General features: G+C 42.7%; 1 protein-coding gene across 2 annotated transcripts in view; it reads right to left on the bottom strand.

Annotated features, from left to right (window-relative positions):
* Window positions 1–17159, bottom strand: part of PTPRA (protein tyrosine phosphatase receptor type A) — a 570283-nt gene that overhangs the window by 235385 nt on the left and 317739 nt on the right. For both annotated transcript variants that reach the window (XM_069204801.1, XM_069204809.1), the window contains 2 exons: window positions 11979–12052; window positions 11134–11270 (listed from right to left, as the gene is read on the bottom strand). In XM_069204801.1, the coding sequence (XP_069060902.1) occupies window positions 11134–11270; window positions 11979–12052 (211 nt within the window). The remainder of the gene's footprint in view (window positions 1–11133; window positions 11271–11978; window positions 12053–17159) is intronic.

Below are 17159 nucleotides of genomic sequence, written 5' to 3'. Positions count from 1 at the left end.
TCTCCCCAGAATGCAAGTTGCGTTGGTGGCCTTCAACGCCAGACTGCAGGATGAAAAAAAATTCTTGGACTGGGCATCCAGCTTTTTCGAGTCCCTGTCTCCAGGCACCGTCGGGAAAGATCCAGGCGCTGATTTTGATGAACAGGAGGCTTGCACCACCAAGCTCTCCGGTGTAGGGTGTCTAGAAAGAAAGCCAGGGTCAGATGGCGCAGCTCGATACCTCCTGGCCACAGCCCTATGAACCGCTAAGGAAGATACTGGCCTCTTCCACACCTCTAGCACCGGATCAAGCAAAGCCTCATTAAACGGCAAGAGAGGCTCCGCTGCAGCAGAGGCCGGATGTAGCACCTCCATTAGAAGATTCTGCTTCGCCTCTGCCACCGGCAAAGGCAGGTCCAGAAAGTTAGCTGCCTTCCGCACTACAGCGTGAAAGGAAGCCGCCTCCTCCGTATATTCCCCTGGAGACGAAAGATCCCACTCAGGGGAAGTGTCCAGCCCACTGGCTGTATCCAGACCATGCAGTCCATCACCAGAGTCCTCCAGTTCTCCTTCCTCCAGGACTCGTTGGTACTCCTGCTCTTCCAATAGACGAAGAGCCCGTCTCCTCGAATGTAGCCTCTGCTCGATACGCGGAGTCGACATGGCCTCCGCCGAAGTCGAAGATCGGCGCCAATCCCCAGAAGCAACCGACGCCGCGTCCGGCGCCACAGGCAACTTCGACGCCGATGAAAGAGCAGGACGAAGAGAACTTGTAGCAGATGGACCCACCGGAGTCACAGGACGAAATCCCGACGTCGACGGGATGGAAATCTCCGGGGCCAATCCCTCTGAAGCCACCGGAGCAGCCACCGGCGCCGACACCCGCGCCGAGCCCACGTTCCCAAAAGGGAGAAAGGGCATAAAGGGTGCCGGCCGTAGAGGAGCAGGATCACCCAATGAAAAGGCCAAAGGACCAGCCAGAGCACCCCCTGGAGCCATCTGTTGGAAGATGGTATACATCGCATTTAGGAATGCGGTACTATCGGTTCCAGGGGTGGGAAAAGACGGATACTGGGGTGCCTGTATCGAAGGCGACCCCGACGCCGGCCTCGACGTCTGCGACGCCGGAGACAACACAAGAGGCTGCATCACCTCAATCACCGACGCCTGCCCAGGTGAAGTCGGTGACGCCGGAGAGGGCAACGGCGTCGACGGATGCGGCGTGACTGTGGGACTGACCTCCCAAGTCCTCCGGCGCCGATCCGAAGGCGACCTGGAACGAGTCTCCTTGCTTGAATGGCACCGTGAATCTTTACGGCGCCGGGAGTCTCGATGACGCCGATGCCTTGGCGAAGAAGACTTCTTGTGATGCTTTTCTTTCTTCGACTTCGCCATAAACAACTTAGCCTCACGTTCCTTGAGGGCCTTCGGATTCATGTGCTGGCATGAATCGCAAGTTGAGACGTCGTGGTCGGAGCTCAAACACCAAAGGCAGTCGGAGTGAGGATCTGTAACTGACATCTTGCCCCCACACTCTCGACAAGGCTTGAAACCCGACTTTCTCTGCGACATTATTACTGCAGAGAAGGACTACGCAGCAAAAAATACACTGTAACCACAAAAGTAACAGTTGCTCCCTCGAAGATAACCGTTACGAATGCACGGAAAAAAGGGAACTGACGTCGGCACGTCGTCGAGGACCTCTTATTGCCTGTATGACGTCAGGCGGCGTCACGTGGGCTAGAGTGACGTCCTCGTCCACGTGCAGAGACTAGGAAGAAGATTTCCATTGAATGCTGGCGCCATGGGAGTATTCATTAGGTGAGGAATCCACAGGTAGTTGTATCCATCAGAAACACACATTCTCCCTTGCTGTTTTGAGAGTCCTAAAAAATTTAACTTATTTTACAACATATTAGGTTTTCTCTCACTTAGTACACATACCAATCCACACTACTCTGCCAGCGTGATTGTTGGAAAATCTGAAACTCACCCCTCCCAATCTTTCTGACCAAGCTATACCCCTGCCAAACAACCCTTGCACTCCACCACACATTACATCTGCTAGTGATCAAATCACACACTCATAACTCTTAGCTCATCCCCTCTTACTCACCAAATACACTCCTCTCCAAAACACATCACCACCCTGTGGACTATTCAAAATTCCACTCACCAGCAGTACTTTGCATACAAAGCCTTCTCAGAAAACCACATCATTATCTCCTTTCACTACTCCACAAAAACAAAATGTAACACACACAAGCACATCAAAATCTCATACACACACTTATAATACTTTCCATCACAAATTAGAATATACACCCACTTCCACCTTTACTATCTGCACCAAAACCAACAATAAATATACCAACGCAACTCTCATTCACACACCTCTCATTCATTGCACAACTAGAGCCTTAAAATATGACCCACATGCTCCAGCACCCCTAACCCAGGCACCTTTCAGTCTAAACAGATGCAAACAAAATAAAAAATGAGCCAGTATTCACAACCTTGCATCCCCTTGTCTATTACACTAGACTACTTTACAAAACACCACAACTCACCATCTCACTCTCAACCACCACCTCCATTACTGACACACACAGACTCAACAAAATGCCTTCTGAATGAGGAACACAATAACATAGAAAAACAACACTACTGCAACCCTCATACACTTAATACCAGCACTGACACACCTGCTATAAATTCCAAATATACTAATCACTCTTCTACAAAACAAAATCACACCACCGAAACACAATTTCTTAACTGCCTACTAATAAATGCTCGATCACTCCCTGAAAACAGTCACCACATCTACGACCTACTCACTGACAGATAACCTGACTTACTCTTCATGACTGAATCGTAGGCAGGAGATGACATGACTCCAGTATTGATTGAAGTCATTCCTCCAGGCTATCACACAATCACTCAAAATCGTATAGGAAAAAGATAAGGTGAACTAGCTGTTATACTAAAGCAAACAAATCTCATCAAAACTGATGACATTTCCATACAAGGTTGTGAGGCCCTCATCACCAGATGCAACCTTTCACCAACTTCCTCCTGTAACGTCATCCTCCTTTACAGACCATCACCTAGCAATGCAACATTTCTAGACACAGTTTCAAACCTTGTAACACTACACTCCAACCTAAGCATTCTTGGGGACCTAAACATTTGGTATGACAAACCCAATATGCCCCATCCAAAAAAGTATCAATGGCCTAGTCACACTGAAGCTACATTTGATTGTACACAAACCCAGACACATTACAGGACACATTCTAGATGTTCTTTTTGTACATCCAGAACTAGTTACCTTTCAAAGGATTACTTTAGTCACATGATCAGACCAATTTGGTAGCTTTCCAACCACAAAACAACACACCCAAGACCACCTTACATGCATTCACCTATTGACTATGGAACAAACACAGAATTTGAATATTTAGAAACACAACAGACAGGCAACACAGACACAATAGGTTTCATTCAAAAACTTTGAGTGGCTACAGGAAGCTTTCAATATCCTAATACCACGAACAAAAAAACAGGACAAAAGAAAATAAGCACCTTAGAGAAATACAGAACTAAAAAAGATAAAACAACAAATCAGAAGTCTGCAACAAATCTGTCTCAAAACAAACAGCAATCAATACACAGTTTACCTATGCAAACTTAAGTAAATATACAAATCAACAAACAAAAAAGCTAAAAATGAGGTACTAATAAGACACTATTTAAAATGCAAAATTGGCAGATAAAGGATTTTATAAAACTCACTGAATTTAGTAAACCTAAGTGCATGGAAGGAACTCATCCCATCACTCAAAAATTCACAGACAAACTGGAAAATCATTACACAACCAAAGAAGACACGCTGGGCCTCTATTTAAAAGAAAGGGAAAACTCCAGCACCAACCCATTTCCAAAACTCTCAAACAAGAGTAAGCCAACCCAGCCTCTGCATTCCTTTAAGCAAATATCACAAAGTGAATTTATGGATCTGCTCAAAGCAAGAAGGCCTTCTGGCTGCCCTTCTGACCCTTGTCCACCACACATTTTCAAGAACATTCGTTTATCTACCTCTGTTGCCACACCAGTAAGAAGTATCATCAATAATTCTGTAACTATGGGAACCTTTCCAGAAGACCTAAAAAAACATAATACATACGATCCGTATTAAAGAAAACCAACCTGGACCTGCATGACCCCCAACAGCTACAGACTAATTACAAATGGACCTTTCCTGGGAAAACTAATAGAAAGAGCAGCATTCGCCCAGATGTCACAATTCACTGACGATAATGCCATACTTTCAGTCAACCAATCTTAAAGGTCATTGCATAGTTTTTTTATGCAAGTTGTTGCATTAGCTGCGTTTGGGTTTTATTTAGCTAACATAATAGGTAATTATAATCATTACTATCTACAAACACTTCACTTTTGAAATATGGATGAAAAGATCAAATTTAAAAAAACACTGCGTTATGAAAAATATATAATTAAATTGCCTTCAAATATTGCAACACTAGAAAGACTGTTTATACAATTTTAAATCTCAATATATTATCTTCTTTATACATATATTCCCTTTCTGTGTAATCATGTATCTACAGATTACTTTACTCCTACTGTAGGAGAGAAAATAATTCTCTCTAATGCACTACTGTCTCATCCTATACTTCTGTCAATCTATCCTCTAGTTCCACTCTGACTCACCCAAACCTCATTCCACCACTATGATCACCGAAATAACCCTTCCCAGACTCATCCCTTTATCCCTCCTGGGTCACCCCTAACCTCTTTACTGCTATGATCACCCAAATAACCCATCTAAATTCTTCCCTCTTGCATCTCTCCTTCAACTCATCCCAAACCTCTTTTTACTACTATGATCTCCCTAATCCCTTGCTACAGACCCTTTCCTCTTCCATCTCTCCTTTTACTCATCCCAAACCTCATCTTACTACTATGATCTCCCAATTAACACTTACTAGGTTCTTCCATCTTATATCCCTCCATTATACTATTCAATCCGACTAACAGACTCAAATGTCCACTGCTCAAATTAACTCATATTTCCTTATACTAATTCAGCACTAATCCTTTTGGGTTCTGAGGTAGCGTGCTGCTCGTCGAAAAGCGATTCAACACCTCATCAGGGGGTAGAAAGCACTATATAAAGACAATTACAATCCTGCCAGCCACAAGTGTGTGGTCCTTTTACAAAGCACGCTTACTTGAACAGTTTTTTAGAACAGGTCCGTGGCGCTGTCCTCAGCACAACTAATACCAGCAGCATAAGGAATATTACTTTGTGTGTGCTTAGTACGAATGTGGAGAAACTTCATCTTAAAGTCCATCAAATGACAACAGTAATGCATCAAAGAACCATCCATGAAATGCCAAGGGTTACATGGACAACCCACCCAAGTAAAGTCAGTCTCTGAAAACTACACAGCAGTCAATGGTCTCAATAGAACTGACTCAAAGTCCACTCTGAATACATTTCATGTGTTTACATGTACATTTTACCAGCTGTATGTGAATTAATAGAAAACCTTTTCCTCGAACTACATTGTTACAACATAATGGAAATGTCTATCGAATTATGGTTTTAACAATGGTTTGTTTATCTAAACCTTTTGGAGGAATGTCTTTTTACTCACAAAAGGCTATTTTTATTCAGTATCAAACAATTTTCTACTTGTGCATGTGAGGCAGCAGTTTAGAATGTATGTTTGGATCAACTCAATCTAACTGGAAGGCAGCAGAGAGAGCAGCACCACAAGACTCTCTCCACTCGCAGACACAGACTGCAAGACATCAACATCTCCTACGCTGACGACACACCTCATCCTCTCACTCTCAATAGACGGCACAAAAACGAAGAGCAACTTCCACAAATGTATGAAGAAAGTTTCCTCCTGGATGAAGGACAACTGCCTGAAGGTCAACACAGACAAAATAGAAGTTCTGATCTTCGGCAGACACTCAACCCTCTAGAGCAACTCCTGGAGGCCAGCAGAGCTCGGACACACCCCCTCACTGAAAGATCACACCAGCAACCTCAGCATCATTCTTTAAAGCGAACTCTCCATGAAATGCCAGGTCAATGCCGTATCCGCAGCATGCTTCCACACGCTCCACAAGATCATTAAGTGCCTCTTGATCAGCATGATGAAGACAGTGACGCAGGCCCACATCACCAGCTGACTGGACTACTGCAATGCACTCTACACAAGCACCACCACTGAAGTCATGCTAAGACTCCAGACGATCCAGAACGCAGATGCTAGACTGTTCAAGAGAACCCACACCACCCAGCACCTAAAGGACCTCCATTAGTTACCACTGATCCATAAAAGATGCCACTTCAATCTCCTGACCCATGCCTACAAAGCCCCCAATAACGAAGGACCCGTCTACCTGAAGCACCACCTGCGCCTCCACCAACCAACCAGGAACCTCCACTCGGCACACATCGCTCTTTCAAAGATACCAAGCATATGCGCTGCCACATCAGTGGACGCTCCTTCCCCCACCTCGCCGCCAAGGCCTGGAACACCCTCCATCTCTGCACCACACCCTTGCTGACCCACTTCAGAAAGGGACTGAAACCCTGGCTTTTGGAATAAACACCTGCAGCAAGCGCCTGGATACCCACTCAGGTGACAAGCTGTGCTACACAAATAACACTAGATTGAGACTTCTGTTAACTCCGTCAGTCACACAAAAGTTAAATTTAACCATTTGCTGATACAAATTTCTAAAATTGAGTGTTCCTTTTTGTTGCATGCATCAGAACAGACCCTATATATCTTGTGTGTTATATTCAAGTGCAAATTCTGAAAAGAAATGGAAATAAAATATATTAACTCCCGGCATAGTAGACAGTTGATAACCACAGGAGGGTACACCTGCAGCAGCAACAAAGCTTACATAGAGGATTGTTTTGGGGGGGAAATGCACTCAACACCAAAAGGCAAACTGTCAGGGCTGTGTCTGCAATGTCTCCTAAAATTTGGGGCACTATATGTGAACTTTAACGTTTGTGCCAGTTTAACAATATATTGTGCTGAGTTCTATTTCTAGTAACATTATTTAAAAATAAACATAATACAAATTGTTGAGCCATTGTTTAGAATTCAATAAATCACTGACACTAAATACTGTTTGTACTGTAATTTCGATTAAACTGTGTTTTCATTTAAATTATCCTTTACATTTTCGATTAAATGCATTCCCATTAAAATGTGTCCAATAGTTTTCGATGTTTTGGTGTTTCATCATAATGGCTTTCCTTAATTAAGGATTTCCATTACTGTTTCCTCCAATTCGCTTCAACGCGTGTATTTAACATTACAGTATTGGTAACAGGAGGTTCCCAGAACACAAAAGGAGTCAGTAGCTAAGATCCTTAATAAAAAGTGGGGGGAGGGGTAGATTGGCATTGTAGGGTGAGCACTACATGGTCTGTTTTCAACCAGTTAGTGCTTTACTGGAAGAATAACCAGGTCAAACATGCTAATGAAAAAGACAAGTGAGGGAGTAAAAGCCGCCAGGATTCAGACATCTCGCACTTTAAGTGGCTACAAAGTGTATTAAGTGTCATTTTACAGATTCCAAACTTAAGCTAAAAAACAAGAAAATATGCCGTTGAGATAAAACTTTCCAGAAAATCCGCAAGGACACGCTGTGATTCTCAAGTGTAAATATGATTGAGAAATGTGTTGAACTCCAAAATCTCCTTTTTAAAAGCATGCCCTACCATACACAATCACCAGATGGCAGCAACGTTGTCTTCAAATTACTGACACTAGCCACGAGATAAAAAAACAAAACGAAATAGTACGCTCCCGCCTAAAATGCAAGGGCTTGGACAGTCGAATTATTAGTCATGCCCAGGGGGCCTCGTAAGGTCCTTTACATATCGTAAGGCAGTAAATATGGAGCAGATCGCACCATCTGGACTTGTAATACAGAATACAGGCTCCAAAAAGGCCATATGGAAGGTTTACTAATACTGGAATTTACCTACACAGTCCCCACGAGCCCCACCGTGTCCCACCTCCGCGCGTGGTTTGCTAGCCCTCCCGCTAGAAGTGCGGGCCCTGGCTCTGAGAAGGGCGCATTAAATTCAGGGCGTGGCTCCTACCCACGATCAACAACCAGAGTCGACACTCAGTCCAACGCCAGATCGCAGAACTGGCTTTTCCCTGCCCACCCGTCTCCCGGGGCATCACTCGGTCGCACGCACTCCAGTCCGCCTGCAGTGAGCCCCAAACTTCACAAACAGATCAATTTCAACACAATAATCGGTGAATGCATCTCCGGCTGTGTCGGCCATCGCCTTAAATAGCCCAGGCATCTTGTGCTCAACCCTCTGTATTATTTCATGTCTTGGCATACACCAGTGTCACGCTGACAGCATTTCTCGTCGCAGATTTTAAATAGCCAATATAGTGATTTTTTTTTTTTTTGATTTTTTTTTATTCGAGTGGATTTTAGTGGGGATACTTGCATAGGTTTAGTCACAATATACAGACTAACCAACAACCAACCAACCAATTACAGTCGGTTCATTCTAGAACAAGATGCGCGGTAATTTGACTGCTTGCTGCTAGAAGCATTTCCACCTCAAATCCAGCCACATGACACTCAACCATTCATCCTTCTAAGTAGAGGCGGGCGAGCCAACAAATTAACAGGGAGAGCCAGGCCAGAGCACCGCCAAAGGGCTGGCTCGGGTCTTGGAGCCCGTGCACGAGTCGAGCCCTGAAAAGGTTACGTACGTAAATCATAACCAAACAAACGTAAAATATGATAAAGTCTCTTAATTTTTTTTTTTTTTTTAAAGTTTATTTCTTTAGCACGTGGAAGCGTTGACACTAATAGGACACAATATAGGACTGCACCGAGTTAGAAATACTTCATTAAAAGTGATCATAGAAGCGAAATGTATGTTTAGTGAACTAAGAGACAAGATAATGGTCATATAAACCCGGTACTGCCGGACTATCGTAGGGTAACATTCCTTGTGTTAAGGCTTTGTTTTTACCTCTTGATGCACCTCTCGGCAGTTTTTATACAGCGCAAACTCCACTCGATTTACGTAACTGGAGCTCACATTACAACAGGGGCACTCATATCACATCCGGGGCAGAGGGCGGGAGGCTGAAGGTCATCATGTGCTCGAGGTTCCAACTGGACCTCAAGCAGAGCCAGTGTTTGGGCTCAAGCATGGCTCGAGCTTTCAGTGGCTCGCCCACCTCTACTTAAGGGCGAATAAGATGAGCACCGTTAATAAAGGTATAAAAGTATATCTTGTGCACGGGGCTCAGAAACGGCAAAACTTCGGTACTAGCAACTGACGAGGCACAGGTCAGGGGACAGCATTTTCACAAATGTATGCCTCACCATAGAAGTGAACTAAACCTTCTGACATCCACCGTGCTTTGCTGACTACGAAAACCATGTCATGGCAGCGTCATGGCAAACTTCCCCACATGAGACTGGTGGAAACCATGGCACAAGAAGTACACGCGGGTAGACTGCATCCACACATTGTGCATCAACCCTTCAACAAATGAACCCACTGAAATATGCTAAGCCAATCCAGGTGTAAGTTGCAGACACCGGGACACATTGTCTGCTTTTGTTCCAAGGAGCAACGTGCAGGCAGGGAGGGGCCTTAACATGTCATGCTCCACCTGGGCCCATAACAAGCCGAATTTAAGGGGCCACCAGGCTTCCTTTTGTTAGAGTATCCTGAATGGGAGCTATCTGGAACTTCACATCTAAATCCAATGAAGGGGAAACAAAGGTACCCAGCTTATCACACGCATGTGAGAGGCATCCCTCAGACTTGGTTCAGTCCCTGTATATAAGCAATATGCATGTACTGTAAGAATGTCAAATGTGTTGGCCTGTCCCGTATTGAAAGAAATAATTTAAAGATCACTATTTTGTTTTATTTCTTTTATAGCGCTACTCATCCCAATGCAGAGTGTAAGTGCGCTTTACATCACACATAATACACTGGCAATAAACCTTATAAATGTGTAAATCAATGTACAGTATGTAATGCATAAGACAGTGAGGGTTACAAGGTATAGGAGCCACGTCATTCGTAGCTTACTGTACAATATTAGCAGGATTACAATTTACGAACGGCAAGTAACAAATAGATCTCCATGTTAAAAGCAGTAAACCACTTACCTAGATACATAAAATAAAAATGTGCCATCAGCGTGTTACGTGATGTACTTTGCAGCATGCATATTAACCCTCTATGCTACTTTGATTCAAAAGTGGGACTAGAGAAAACATCTCTCTGGCAAATGTGTTACCGTCTAAAGTTATCTGACCATTATTGTTCCCTGGGATTTACTGGGCACACAAGTATTTCTGCAGCAGGTGCCTTAACCCCATAAGATATTTTAAAATGCAGACTTTTCACCAATTAAGCAGAACAGATTTACTGCCACGTTTCTTCTGGTTGCCAATTTCTTTGTGGCATAGTTAAAAATAAATAAAAGAAAAAACATTTATACATTGGAGCCTACATTTTGCGTCAGGGATGTGTCACTTTTTGGCACAACCGCAACACAAAATCTCATTTGTTAAATCTTGAAATGCGCTCAAGTGTACTCATGATAGACCTGCAAAACGCCAAGATCTGATATCACTTATGTCGTCACTTCCAGTGATGTTGTACTGTGATGTGACGCGCCATTTATTTATTTTTTATTTTTAGGACTTGTGCCCTGGTGGAAATCTTTAAGTCACTAAAGCACAAACACACGATACAAACAGACAAACCACAAAATGATACAAACTTGGAAAGGACATTAACCATTGTGTGCTCAATAAATCGACACAACACTGTGCACAACCATACAACTTGTAGACTGGATCCCTTCAGGTGTGCTAGGAAAACTTTCAGAGAAGAGAGTCATGGCATCCTTGTTTATATGACACTCGTTACTGTTCCGCTAGCACAAGTAGAAGCTCCTAGCTTTGGCCCCTCGGCACTTCAGTAAACGGCAACATCAGTTTTTGAAAATGTTAAAACGTCAACCAATTCACAACATTTTATTGCTCATAAAAGATTTTCCAGAAGCTTAACCTTACATTGAACTCTTCTCTGAACATTTTATTGTCATCAGCCATTCGCCTATTAATCTCCTCTTCCAATTTTTCAATTGGCAGCGGTGGGTACTTCCTGTTGGTGCTCGGAGATCTGGCAAGCAGTGGCATGCTTTGTGGTTCTGTTAAGTGGGCAAAAGAATGACATTACACCACACGTAGTGAAACATCCACATTTCTTTCAAGAATGGCAAAGCTTAATTGTCGCAGTACCAAAGTAACCACTCATCCAGAAATGGTTCCCTACTTTAAATAAAATGTTTGACACACACATACATATATAATAAATGTAGTTAGGACCACCAAATCAAATGTGAAGTAAGATGAAACTCGTTTGGAGAATTTGCACATGGTCACAAAGCACGCGTTTCTCTCAAAGCTACTGCATATCAGTGAAAAAACGATTTATTTTCATACTTGTGCTGTCAAATTAACTCACCTGTAACACACAAATACTAAATTTGAGCTCAGTAAGAAAAATAATCACAAAAATTAAATTTCTGGGGCATTTGCTTTCATCATCTGAAATTAAGACGGTGGGTAAATCAGGTGCTACTGTGCTGAGGAGATTACGTTGTTCTAGGATGAGGGACAGCGAGTCAGAAAATGAAAAAAAATAGAAATCAACAGCGCATCAGTTGGAAAGTTACCAGCAGCTTCTGCCAAATAAACCTTCAAAGTAGAAAAGTGAAACCACATTACGCTATCGAGTTCCTATCAATCAAAATGACGAGGAAACAAGCATCTAACTTCCCACTGCTTTCGCAGTTACCATGGCAACATGGTACTAGCCAACACCACTCATTTTAGTTAACAAAAGGAGGACCTACCTGTGTCATCAGCTCGGCCGTTGGACAATCGGAAGGAATTGGAGTGGCTCCCCGCCTGCTTATATTTCTTGAACCTAAACAACAAGACATTCTACATTAGCTGCCTCGGTTTTGCACTCAAGAGCCATTTAGGGCATCACAGAGTACATGTTAACCACAAGACTTGTGCAATGACACAATACCAGTAAGTTTATAGTCAAATGTAGAAACTTCCACCTTACAGTCTCCTAGGTCAGGATCAAATACCTGACCTGCGTCCTAAATTTGCTTATTATTCTTCATGACAGGAGGGCTACCCTATGTCCCTCTTGGAATACGGTTTTAATCCAGATTCTTAGAGGAATTTACTTGACAACCAATTATGCAATCATAAAACAGACCAAATATTATCCGTCAGTCAAATGAGTAAGAAAAACAAGGTTAATCACATTTACTTTTTAGTCAAAAATAAAGCAATCATGAGCAATACATATTGGCCTTAATACAAATACCTTCTTTATCGATTACTGTGACTATTTATAATTGATATTAAATGGACTCAAATTATTTGTATGGATCCTTCCCCCAAGTGTGCCAGCACAGAATGCGGAATGAAAATAGGGGGCTCTAAATGTGCCCTTTGCCAAGGCATAGGGGTCCTCTCAGGAATGTTCCATTGCTTCGGAAGGCCCTTCACACTGCAGTACTCACAGAAAGATTTAATGCTGCAACAGTACTGCAGGCAAAGGAATCCACTGGATTTAAGTGTTCAGCAGAGGCTTACATAACACAGCAGCATTCCAACGACACTGCTCATCTGCCCTTTGGGTATATTTTACCCGGATCAGGGGTCTCATCACAGCCCTTATCACAACCAAACGACGTGCTAGGTAGGAGGAGGTCATGAAACATGGAGGACACCCCTTACTCTTTCACCTGTCTAGAACACCACAAAAGGACTAAATCAAGAGCTACAGTTGAGTCTCTAACAAGGCATGGTTCTAAGAGTCATCATTAAGCTCAAACCTTTATACATAACAAGAGGGCTAGCTAGCCTAATTTTCCAGATTTCATTCCACTTTCCTTGATAATGCCTTTCAATATGCAAGGATGGAGGACCTCAAATTGTCCTTTCCCAGCATGGCCACAAAAGTTCCCTACAGATTACTACCAGCACCCCCCGACTACCAAAAGTGATACACTGATCTCTTGAAGCACACAGGTAACCTCGACTTAAGCAACCATACCCAACCCAGATATATATGTCTGCAGCTACACATGCCATCGAAATATACACACAAGTAATTTATTTACTTGAGATACTGAGAGGATAGTAGACACTGCCCTTCACAACCCCAGGCCTGGAGATAGAGAATGCTATAAGAAATAGCCTCTCAACTAGACACCAAGTCACTAAGTGTCTATGTTCATGCAGTTTTTGTGGCGTCTTTGCCTATTAGGTTGTTGCGTAGATCCTCATCATGCTAATGAGGCTTCTGGATTTGGGTGGCATAATCGCATATATTATGGGGTACTAAGTCCAATTCCAAACCATGTGACGCCTGTCGGCCTAATCCAGGTTTTCCTGCTAACTAGCAGCGCCTCATCTCCACCCAAGAGCAGGGATGATTGCAGTCTAAGCAAGCGGCTGTAGCGAGGCAATCATCAATCAGCATGCAGTCATGGTCATCTGGCTGGAATCTCCCTCTAATGTGTATGGGACAAAAGAGTGTTTTTATAATAAAACAGTCAACATTCTAAGAAATGGTCCCCACATATGAGTGTGTATATTTCTGTGAATGTTGGAGACACAGCGTACCAATTTGCTGGCAACCCTATCTGACTGCAGCCTTGAAGAAAGCACAAAGTGAAATAAATGTCCTACTGAAAACGCACTGCTTTCCAAGGCAAAAGAACAATTGGATAGAGAGAAATAAAAACACCGCAAATGTGACTACTGCTAGAAAAATAAAGCAATGCTGATAAAATGTAACTGGGCTAAAGTCAACAACGGCAGGCCTAGTTTGCTACATTAAAGTGTGTAAAATATGGCTAAATTAGATATACAACAAGGCACTGCACTCCAGCTCAACCTGGGTAAAAGCTTGGCCAGGACCTTTAGAGATTCCAATCAGCCCTGTCCAGAAGGAGTGACACTATTGGGTGAAAGGTAAGAAAACCAAGGACCTGCTCCTTGCCAGAAACAAAGAACATGTCTCCTCAAGCCCCTGCAAAAAGAACTTGTGGGGGAAATTCCACCCCTCTGAGAGACAAAGCTGCAAAACGTGAAGAAAGACTGGGCACTGAGATGCCTGCCAAAAAGTGGCATAAGAAAGGAAATAAAGATCAGATAGGTACTCAAATGCATAGCGTACCTGATAGCATTCCACAAATGTCCTCTTTTAATGATCTTTTAGTGGTTCTTTCTTGCAGAACAAGGTTTCTTGTATGTTTCGCTATCGAAGCTCTCACTTTCGCCTCTCTCATGTCTAATCTTATGTTGCTTTTCATCATCTACTATGAGCGGGTCATGATGAATATGAAGTAATATCTTGCGCACAAACAATACAGTGTATTCCACCTGAACATTATGCTAATTTCGTACATCAAACTAAGAAGCCTAAGATCACAAGAACTCCCAGCAAACATATCTGCACTATCTCACCGTTTACCTCTTGTATGTCCTAAGCTTTCAGCTGGCAGCACAATGCACAGATGTACCCATCCACTGAACATTTCTCACAACACTAGTTTAATTAACTACAATGGAATTCTACTTTTCAGCATCAAGGTGCTCTTCAAACAAAAACAGCAGCTTTATTCATGTTCTCTTTTTTATACTGTCTATGGTACCAAAACCTCTACTCTTTGGAGGAGCAGCCGGCCAAGAAGACAGACTAATCAGCTGTGCACATGACACAGAGTCAATGACCATCTCTCTGCTTCCTCACTATTTGTAAATGTCCTAGTTAGTCAATTCTTCCCACATCGGGACTGATCAAGAAAGTACAACAATGCCAAAGCTGGTGGATGTTAAATAAAAGCGAATACTATAACACATCCATGGATCATTTTTTATATCCAGCACATCAAACTAATCCAATAAATGCAAAGAAAAGTACCTGCATTGCTACAGCTGTTGGTCAGGATGGAATGAAGTAGCGAGAGCATGGTCGTGAATAGCGAAACAACACATAGGATTACTGGCAGAAAACGAGGACTGTAACGAATGAAGGAACGAAAGCTCGGGAGAGTGCTCCAGCGCCGAGATAAGGCAGTGTATTAAACAAGATCAAAAAGCCAAGTCTTCAGTTTTTTATTAAATGCCAATTCAGACACTTCAAGACACAGCTCAAGAGGTGCTTTGTTTCAAGCATTAGGTGCCAGAAAAGAGAAAGAACGACCACCTTTCATTGAGCGATCTATCCCTGGCACCTCCGCCAAGACCAACCGAGAGGAGTGAAGCTCCCTCGTGGCGAGTAAAACTGTACTTTAGATTCAAGATATGGAGGGCCTACATGAAATAAGGCTCTATGGATCAAGATGAGTGCCTTAAACAGGATCCGTTTCTTGATAGGAAGCCAATCAAGAGAATGTAAATAAGGCGAGACTGCAGTTTTAAACGGGAGTTTGGGATGAGCCGTGCAGCTGCAGTGAGGTCTACCTGAAGCCTTTTAATCAGATAGTATGGCAGACCTAGGTAGACTGTATTGGCGTAATCCAATTTAGAAATGATTAAGGCCCGAACCACCATTTGCCTAGCAGGTAAGAGAAGAAAATCTTTAAAAAACATTTATGTACGGAGAAGCCAAAAACATGTCCCCACCAGGGACTGTAACTCTAAGGCTGCTCTTTACTAAGACCATAATATGCAGTGGTTAGCAAAAAATGTTAACTAATACCTCTAAAAATCACTTAAAGCATGTCTGTACGAGAGTTGTACATCACCAGTACTGTACAGCCAAAAAACAAACAAATGAACAGGCATGGAGTAACTGAAAAGATCTGTCACACATGGCTTGTCATTTAGGAGGGCTTTAATATAGTCCACCGCTACAGGTCTACAATATCTATACAATCTGACTGCTGCTTTACATCTCACAAAGACACTCAGATATGGATGATGATAAAAATGCCCATCCCAACAGATCCCTCCACTTCTTTCTCACTCCAACCATGTCAGCTCAGAATCACAATTATACAAAACATTTCAGACTGGACAACCCAGTGAAGTAACCAGATAAGCACACTGTCTCATTAGAAATAACATTAAGGGACCCGAAGTGCTGTACAAAGCTACAAGCATAGTGAAACCATAAAACTGCCTGTTTGTCTCTCGCAGTTCATAATTCACCACGCTGCTATGCGCTGCGCCCCAGAATAGGATAACCAGACCTCAGTGATCATCACGCACAACATGGCAACACTTCCCACATAGGATTAAAACAGACACACCCTTCCAACCACACATACTGCACGGTGCTGCCTCCTACCCATGGAGGAAAGCACTTCAGCACCTCAAATATGGGTTATATAAATGCTGCAATACAATACTGTAATGGCGACTGTCAGACATCTCTCACAGATGTCCCTCAATTACAGGCACATTTCACTTTATTATAATTGATATTAAATAGATTCACATTTATTTCGTAGTAATTCTTCCCCTACATAGGTGTGCCTAGTACAATGTAGTACACATACTTTGAAAGAAATTAATCAAGTGGGGTAAAACCATACACCGTAGAGAGTAGAAAATTAAAAAAAATAAAAAATACATAGAATTGGGTTTTTAAGTGTTAGATCCAGACATCAGACCTTGAAAACCTCATGTTGTAAATGGGGCTGAAAGACTGAGCAATAGAAGCTCTAATATATTTGCCCAGTTTTCCAGGCACTGGGTAGAGTCAACTCCCTCCTGAGTTCTCTTCTCAGTCATGCATCAAGCATTTGTGGAAATTGAACCAAGAAACAGGTGCACTTTGAGAAATGGATGTCGGAAGGAATCCCCATTACCAGGCAGATATGCACTTTGATGTATCTACTGCAGAGGACATTCTGAAAGATTAAGTTAATTTGTCTGCTTTCAGGCCTACATGCTTATAACATAACAACGATTTGCACAAACACGCTTGTGTGTAGCTTGTCTCGACCTCCAATTAAATGATTACATTTTTTTTTTATTAACTTTATACTTATGAA

Source organism: Pleurodeles waltl, chromosome 1_2 (genome assembly GCF_031143425.1).
Source record: "Pleurodeles waltl isolate 20211129_DDA chromosome 1_2, aPleWal1.hap1.20221129, whole genome shotgun sequence".
In the NCBI taxonomy this organism is placed as follows: domain Eukaryota; kingdom Metazoa; phylum Chordata; class Amphibia; order Caudata; family Salamandridae; genus Pleurodeles; species Pleurodeles waltl.
This window is presented reverse-complemented; position numbering and strand designations above follow the sequence as displayed.